Here is an 8,313-nt window from a genome sequence, read left to right on the forward strand (position 1 = left end):
GAAATTCATTTTTCTACATACCACTGGCTTATCATTGTAATTCCATCCTATTTCCCCAGAAGCTCCAATTCCACCTACACCATTTCCACAAACCTGTCACCTAGAAAGGACTTAAAAAGAAACCAAAATATAGTCAATAACATTGTAATAACTATGTACAGTGCCTGGAAATATTAGGGTAACACTTTGTAAAGTATGATTGTCTGTCCACAATGCTGTACACCTGAAACCAATACAAAATAATATTGAATGTAAGCTGTCATTGAAAAGGTAAAAAAAAAAGAAAAAGAAACAAAATATTTCTTTGAAAAACTATGTTATCTTGAAAATGAACCCCCATACTTCTCTCAAAAAACAAAAAAAAGGTACTAACTAGATGGTGATGTAGGGATCATTGATGTGACAAGTGAAACACGGTTTACTCCTTCTTTACCACCTGAGCAGCCATCTAAAGCTAGGAACCTGTAACATCGGCTAAGATGGTCTCAGTGAAATGCTGTTCAGTAATGCTGTAATGTCATTTGAAAAAGCAGTGGCTAAAATTAAACTATCTCTTGGCAGAAATTATTGTAATACTTTGCATCACATACTGTGACAGACAGTGTGTCTGTGTGGCTCAGGCAGCCCTCAGAACGGAGCTGTGTTCACAATCGGGACCAATGTCCCAGGCCACACGACGAAGGTCGAATGGGAGCAACCCAGAAGTCACCGCTCAAGTTCAAAGTCCAAACTTCTCCTTGCCTTCCTGTCTTTGTTTTTTTAAATCAGGGCAGGAAGGAGGTGCTCAGTGGTCGGGCAAAGAAAAAGAGGGCTCTACTTTGTCATCTGCCAGAGTGGGTTTTCTCCCTCAACTCCCCACCACCCTCAGGGTCAAGGCCAATTCCTCCCCAGCTGGAGGCGGGGAACCCTCCTTAATTGCAGGAGGGAGACGGTTAAGGCCATAGGAAGGCACTGCTCTGCCAGGGCCCAGGTGACGGCCTCCGTTCTGGCAGCATTTTGTTCTAACCTGAAACATAATCAGCTTCCTCACTGCACAGCTCAGGAGTCAAATGCAGCTAAAGGGTTAAACAAATTCCTTGGAAACAAGACAAGGAAAGCTTCCTGGAGCTGTGCAGGTGCAGAATTACAGCCTGCCACAGCTCATCATGCCAGAATCCCAGGTCTCAGAGAGAACAACGTTTGGCTTTTCTTATTTTGCCATTTTAAGAAAGAAAGAAAATAAATTTTCTGCTCTCTGAGCATGGAGCACACAGGAGATGCTCTCAGTAAATATTTCTAGAATGGTCAACACAGTTTTATTAGATTTTCTTCCTGCCTGCAACACTAGTCTGGTATCAGAGTTTCTTCCCATCTACAACTCCAGCCTGATATTGAGATGCCTTAGTTCACAGACGGCCAGTTTAGGACCAGGTCATCGGACATAATGACTAAAGGACTATGTCCCCTTGTGGGAGTCAGGCCAAAGCCTGCTCTGTCATTAAGTCATCTTACTCAACAGCACAAATTCACACAGTTTAGAATTCCACAAATAATGAAATTGTTAAATATCTGATGATCGTGCAAAATGCAAACAAGAAATGTAATCTTTTCTTAGCCAACAGAGGGAAAGGCCAAGGTATGCAAGACACACAGCAGAACAACGTGTTCCCTCCTTTTTATTAAATCACACACATCAGTACAACAGAGGTCAAACCCAGCTCAGTGGAGGGCATTCAAGCTACACCTGCTCAACGAATAAACCTGTAAACGGATGCTTTTATAGCCCAAATCAAATGAAATAAACCAATAAGAAGGCAGCAGCGCCCTTTAAATATCTCAACAGCCACATCTCCATGCACCAAAAAGGAAAACACAACATACAAATTTCCAGTGAAAAGAAAATACGGTGGTTCCCGGAAGAATTAGGTTGTGCTCTGAACAGGTTCCACTATCTGACTGAGCGAGCACTTCTCCATGTTAACATTTGTGAATTTGAGATCTGTGAGATTAAAAATGCATTGCATTGCTTGAGGTTGGGAAATGCAGGCACAGTCTGTGCAATTCTCTTCAGTCTCCTCCCAGCCAACTGCAAAAAGAGACCTAAGCTACAAGTAGCTCCCTCCTAACTAAGCCAGAACGGCCAGTCTGGTCTGGCAGACGGCAGCCGTTGGTCCTATGAACTCAGGGCTCCGGATGGTCTGTGTGTACATCCACCTTTCCTGCTGTAGGAGGCACAGAGTTAGTCTTCTTTCTTGGATAAAGCTGATCATCTGATTTGTCAACGCTTTGTTCAGGAATATAAAATTCAATATCCCCCCACAAGAATATTATTTATTCAACACCTTAATTGTCAAAATATTAACAAATAGCATCATGTTAACATTGAGCATAGTGGTTTGGAAAATTAATTCTAAAAATAGAATGTAACTATACAGAGAAAAACAGCCCCAAAATACTAAATGTTAGAATTCCCTAAACTTTGAGGCAAAAATGGAATCATTCTTAGATGGATAGGTTTACAAGGAAAATTAGGCACAGTACAAACCTATCAGCAAGTGTTGGTTTATACTATTTTCATTTAATGTTTGGAATAAAATTTAACAACTACTTTTTTTAAAACTGCTAATACATGTCATGATAAAAAAAATTAAAAAAGAAAAGTAAACCAACAAACCTTCAGTCTTTCAACAAAATTTATCTGGAATTGTACCTTTTTCCTCTTTATGTTACTGATGACTTTAAGGTGATGTTGGCAATCGCCCAGCTCAGTTGGGATTGTAAGCTGTTCCCTCCCTCATTCTACAGCATCAGTTCTTTAAAAAGCTCCGATCTCCGTCCCCCACGGTCTATAGGGCTTGCCAAGGTTTGCTGCCTGCGTGGGTGCTGAAGGACTCAGCGCATTGGGAGAGAGTAAGTGGAACGAGCCAAAAGAGAAGGGGAAGGCGGACAGGGAGGCCACGGAGGAGAGCAGGGGCGGCGACAGTTTGGAGGCGGAGGTGACCACGGGGAGCACCGGTCCAAGGCCGCCGCTAGGGGGCGCTCGCAGGGCGGGCACCTCGGGATGAGCCGCGGCCAAGCGGCCCTGATGATGCGGGTCCGTGGGCGAGGCCGCCGAGCCGGTGTTCCCGTGGCCGTTCTGGGGCAGCAGCACCGGGTGCGCCACGTGCGGGGGGTGTCCAAAGGCGCTCCCCCAGGGAAGGTGTCCGAGGCCCGCGTGCGCGCCGCTCGCCGCTTCCCGCTGGGAGGCGTAGTTGTTAAGATGCGAGACCAGTCGGACTCGAAGCGGGTCGGAGGCATCCAGCCCTTCGATGATGCTCAGGTAGCGGGCGACCTCTGCCAGGCATTCCCGGAACCCCAAACTCCGATAGTCCATGGCCAGGGCGTGCGCGTCAAAGTAGCCTGGGGCAGAGAACAAAAGAAAAACCTCTAGGCTTTGCTCACTGCCAGCCTTTCTTCCATCCCAGAGGCAGCCCTTCCCGGCAAAGACCTACATCCTGAAAAGACGGCATTCATGGACTCTTCTGAAAGTCCAAACATTATGGAGTCGAACAAAATCTTTGCATTAATCAACATGAGACCTATATGTTCGCTAATGCAAGTTCAAAGCCCAATTAGAAGCTGCCGAGCAGAAATTAGAATTGTACCCTACCGGCAGATGAAACTATGTTCGTTCCTTTAATGTTTTCCCTCAACAACAACAAAAAATACATCAAGGGCAGAGAAACCACAGAGCAGTGAAATTCATTAGACACACAGATGTAAGTTATCATCATGGAGCTTTTAGGCACTTGGTCCCGAGGAAAGCATTTCCCGCCTGGAGACAGACACACAGACCCTGGTCCCCCACTTTCCTTAGGTTTTCGCTGCTTAACCACAACAGGTTTCTTTCCTCAACAGTCATGTGGCAACTCATTTTTTTTTTAAATCCTGTATATAAAATTAAGACCATATACTTTTTTAAAAAAGCTTTCTTCTCAAAATGGCAATACACAAATGTGGTGAGAGCTACCTGATCTTCATCAGGGCTGTCACAATTTTAGGGCACCTCACACATAACAGGCATTTTCTAAAAGAAGGTGCATTAGCTCAATGTGCAGAGGCTTGGGGTGATTAATTCACTGGAGAAAAAGACCTCTGTGCGTTTCAAAATGCACAGACAGGCAACCGGCACACACCAGCATTGGTACCTCCCCACCCCCAAAGCACACCATAAAAATAAGGCAGCGACTGAAAAGATCCTGGCCTGCCCCGCAGCTCAATCTGCCCCAACACTCTGGGCCCAAGCAAGGGACTAGTGACAAGTACCTTTCCCTCCTGCAGTGTGCAGCATTTTCAGGTGATCCACCGTCATCTGCAGGATCTCGGCTTTTTCTAGCTTAGCAGATCCCTGGAGGAGGGAACAGCAAAAGATTGATTTGGCACAATGTGCCCTTGGGGAACAACTTAAAATACATATGCGTATTTGTGCTTTGTACATCCTAGCAGTACAGACTAAGGCAAAATGAGTTGTCTTCGCAAAATGTGTTGGAATCTCTATGAATTCTTCTACTCCGCAGAAGAAACACGGTTATTTTCCAAGACACGGATGGGGTTGAGATGAATGACTGGGAAGGAATCAGAAGGTGTGGATGGCTACACTGGGCGGGCACTCTACTTTCTCCATTACCTGCTTCTCAAAAGCACTGGGTACCAGCCTCCTCAGCTCAGACAAACTGTTATTGATCCGATCTCGTCGGCGCTTCTCAATGATCTGCAGAAAGCAGGCAAAACAAAAGACATTTCCATTAGGGCTGTAAATCCCGAAGTGAAGAAAAGTGGTTCTTTCCGTTCATTAATTTTTTTAAAAAGAGCACTGTAAAAAGACTCACGCCTCTCCGTCTTTTCCTGGCCAAGATCTGTGAAGACGTAGTTGGGGACATGGAACCTAGGGCCGAACTCAAGTTTCTGAATGATTGGGAAAAACAAAACAGGAATCGCCGTTAGGCTAGAGTAGGTGATCTGAGGGGTCGCCCCTATGCTCTCTCTGCACTCTGACAATTTAGGTCTGAGAGACCCTAGGGGTCCCTCACCTCGAGATGCGCAGAGGTCAGCTCAGGGCACAGGGGCGCCCGCCCTCGCCCGCTGTCACTACTGCCAGCCCGCGCTCGCCTCCCGCTCCGGCCCCGCTCTGCCGCCGCCAACTCACCCATTCTCATCCGCGCTCTCCTTTTCCACCTCGATGGTCTCATCCAGCTCGCTGTCCGAGGAGCTGTACTCTGGGTGGGCTCGTTTCATACTGACTGCGCGGCGGCTCCGGGGAGGGTCGGCGCGGGGGGCAGGGAGGAGTTAACTGCAGCGGCGACTCTCCGCGCTCCGCTGCTCGCGTTCCGCACACACTGATCCCGCTCACGCTCTGCCTCCGGTTAAAACTCAACCATCCCTTTCCCACGCTGCGCCCCTTCCCAAGGCCTTGGGGAGGGCGGTGAGTGCAGGGGGCGGGCGAGGGAGCGGGGGCGGGACGGCGGCTCCCAGGCAACAGCCTCCCCTCCGCCAATCCGGCTTCTCGCTCCGCTGATTGGCAGCCGCTCAGGGGAGGGGCGCAGGCGAGGCTTAGGACCCGGGCGAACCCCGCGCCCGCCCCCTGCGCCAGCCCCTGCCCCGCGGCGGTGTGTCGGCTCCGCGGGGGCTCTGCCGGCCGCCGCTGGTGGGAAGGAGGCGGTGCGGGCGGGGGAGGCCGGCTCGGGACACAAGAGAGCCGGCGGCCGCGGCCCCGCCCCGCCCCGCGCGCCCCGATTGGCCTGGCCGCGCGCCAGGGCCGCGCCTGCAGCGCCACCGGTGAGCCGCACGCGCCGCGGGCCGTGGGAAAGTGCCGGCGCCGCGGCCGCCAGCCAATTGGGCGGCTGGCGACGGCGACGGCGGCTGCGCTGGCGGCGGCGGCGGCGGCGCTGGGCGTCCGCATGAATGGAGAAGAATGGGCGGGCGGGGGTGCGGGGCCGTGCGAGGGCGCGTCGGCGGGGGCTGGGCGGCCGGGCCCCCCGTGTGAACCTGTAATCGGAATCCGGGCGCCGAGCGGCCTCGGAAGCCGCCGCCCTGAGCCGCCGTGAAGCTGGGCGGCGGGAGGCGCGCGCGCTGGCCAGGCCGGGGCTGTTGCACCTGGTCGGCGAGCGCGCCGGTCACTCTGCGGAGGGTTCAGGCCGCCGGGAGCCATCCACAGTGGCCACCAGCCCCGGGGCCCGGGGCATGGCGTGGCAGGACGTGCTGTCGGCGAATGTTCTTTTCGGTTTCTGGGGCCATGTCCTCACTCGCAACTGGTCTTGCTGCCTTCCCAGCCTCCAGGATGGAAAGAATTGGCCTCTGCATCCAATTTCCGTGGAAGTGGAGCCCTTGTTTTCTGGGCTGACTAAGAGGAACAAAGGCCCCTGGGGATATTCATTATGTTTTTTTGTTTGTTTTAGTTTTTCAGGCGTTGGCGGTCAGGTCCTCTCAGCGGGCGACAGGGTGGCGGGCCGGCCATTTCGTCTGAGGCCACCCTCTCTGCGGGATCGCACGTCTCCTACCCGGAGACACACACATGCACCCACGCACATCCGGCCTTGGTGGTGGTGTGGCGAGTACTGAGTGGTAGGTGAAGTCCCCAAGAAGACAGATTTTAGAAATATTTAAAAAGAAAGTGGTAGATCTCGGACTGAGCCCTGATTCCATGATTTGGAGAAACAGCCAGCTGGTTGATTTGAATCTGGAAATCCAGGCTTCTCTGTCCCTCACTGCGGAGCACAGCGGCTGCTCTTGTGGCTGCTGACCTTGCAGTCTCTGTGAACGGATAGCTTGATAAATATTGTTGAGAATGTTGCAGATTTCTCACTTCTGCAAATAGCTTCTCCATTTCTTTCCCTCCTGAATTATTGATCTCAGTGTCATCCTAACACATTTCGGACACCTACACACTGAATGGCCTGAGTCTAATGCGTGTATGTTTGTTTGTTTCTCAGTCCCTACCCCACGCACACGTGTTAAGCCACCTCCTGGCCCCACTGAACCTCATTCCGCTTCACCTTCACATGCAGCCCGTCAGCCCTTACTCTGGCCTCATCTGCTCTCCAGTGTAAGCTGGGCCCCTCCACCAGCCATCTGGGATTTGTTCCTGCCTGCACACCAGACATTCTGGCTCCCTGACATTCCACCCCTTGCCACTTGCCAGTTGTGCAACCAAGATCAATCCTGCTGCCTGCCTGCCCTGCTGCCTGCCTGCCCTGCTGCTGCTCATGGGGTGACAGCTCTCTGGGGGTTGCTATCATCACAAAACTAGCGGTCCAGCCTCCCATGCTCCTTTCCAGCAATCTGCTGTCAAGCACTAACTGCTACCTGCCTCTTCCCTCCCAGAACCTGATGGAACCATCCACCTACTCCCATCAGTTTCCCAGAAGACCCTTTGACATGCAGTTTCTTCCCCAAAGTGACAGGCCACCCTGCCCTAGAAATAGTGTGTCCACTACCCCTCTGAGGTTCTGCAAATGTTCTACCTTCTGGATTTGAAGTGAGTCACTTTTCCTACCCTGGCCCATTTCTGCTGTCTGTGGAGACATGGACAAATACAGATGGGTGGGTGAGAGGAAAAACAAAGTGAGGTTGAGGATTCCTGACTCAACACTGGTACCTAAACAATATAGTTTTCCACACTCAATATCTCTTCTCTCTCAAAAACAAGGTCCACATTTAAATTTTTCATTTCTCCTGCTCCTCAACTCTGATTCTTATTAACCTGTCCAACAAATTATTTTCTAATGTCACAGATTAAATAAGATAAATTATGTAAAGCATTTACATGCTGTTCGGCCATTAGTAAATACTTCATATACAGAAGCTGTTATTATTAGCTATTAATCTACCTGATTTACCAGTGAGTAAATAAACAGAGTCTAGGTTACCCCCTTTATTCTGATACTTTGTTGCATATCTAATGAGTTCAAAGGAGGATGAAATCATTATCTAGTAATTGGATATATTAAAAACAGTGTCTCTAGAAAGTAATAGCCTTTTAAAATGATGATAAAGAACCAATACTTGTTAGATGCACTAGATTGAATGCATCGGCTCTTCATTATTAAAAAAGTTGTATTTTTGAGTATTTTATTAGGGACCACCCCCTGAGAAAGCTGTGCTGTAAATATGTATACATAAGTAGCATACTTAGAGTTCAGGAATGATACTCTTATGGGAACACACCAAGTCTGAAGCCACAAGATAGACTCACCCAAAACTATCATGCCAGAATTTTGAAAAAGTGCCAGTTTTCCTCCGTTCTCATGCTTGCTGTCTCAAACGCCAAGTTGTCTTGTGGCTTGTCATGCCCTGCTA

At 49.8% G+C, this 8,313-nt stretch overlaps 1 protein-coding gene across 3 annotated transcripts; it reads right to left on the bottom strand.

Moving 5' to 3' along the window:
- Nucleotides 1-1,698: 1,698 nt before the first annotated feature.
- Nucleotides 1,699-5,369, bottom strand: HEY1 (hes related family bHLH transcription factor with YRPW motif 1). Of its 3 annotated transcripts, none has more exons than XM_036264012.1 (5): nt 5,165-5,369; nt 4,848-4,923; nt 4,646-4,729; nt 4,285-4,366; nt 2,611-3,378 (listed from the first exon to the last, which is right to left on the bottom strand). In XM_036264012.1, the coding sequence occupies exons 1-5, from the start codon at nt 5,251-5,253 to the stop codon at nt 2,795-2,797; spliced, it is 915 nt and encodes a 304-aa protein (XP_036119905.1). In that variant the 5' UTR covers nt 5,254-5,369; the 3' UTR covers nt 2,611-2,794. The 3 variants fall into 3 exon arrangements, with proteins under 3 accessions (XP_036119907.1, XP_036119905.1, XP_036119906.1); XM_036264013.1 differs by having other exon boundaries at nt 4,634-4,729; nt 5,165-5,357; XM_036264014.1 differs by lacking the exons at nt 4,285-4,366; nt 4,646-4,729; nt 4,848-4,923; nt 5,165-5,369 and adding an exon at nt 3,814-4,099 and having other exon boundaries at nt 1,699-3,378.
- Between the last annotated feature and the right edge of the window lie 2,944 nt (nt 5,370-8,313).

The sequence above is a fragment of the Molossus molossus genome, unplaced genomic scaffold (assembly GCF_014108415.1).
Source record: "Molossus molossus isolate mMolMol1 unplaced genomic scaffold, mMolMol1.p scaffold_m16_p_16, whole genome shotgun sequence".
Classification (NCBI taxonomy): domain Eukaryota; kingdom Metazoa; phylum Chordata; class Mammalia; order Chiroptera; family Molossidae; genus Molossus; species Molossus molossus.

What these genes read in the sequence shown, in the direction of transcription:
- HEY1 (XM_036264013.1), bottom strand. Translation starts at nt 5,253, where the DNA reads ATGAAACGAGCCCACCCAGAGTACAGCTCCTCGGACAGCGAGCTGGAT. An exon ending in CCAGGAAAAGACGGAGAGGC is followed by an intron (nt 4,730 to 4,847) that starts GTGAGTCTTTTT and finishes TGCTTTCTGCAG; the next exon opens with ATCATTGAGAAGCGCCGACG. An exon ending in GCACACTGCAGGAGGGAAAG is followed by an intron (nt 3,379 to 4,284) that starts GTACTTGTCACT and finishes TCTCTGCCCCAG; the next exon opens with GCTACTTTGACGCGCACGCC.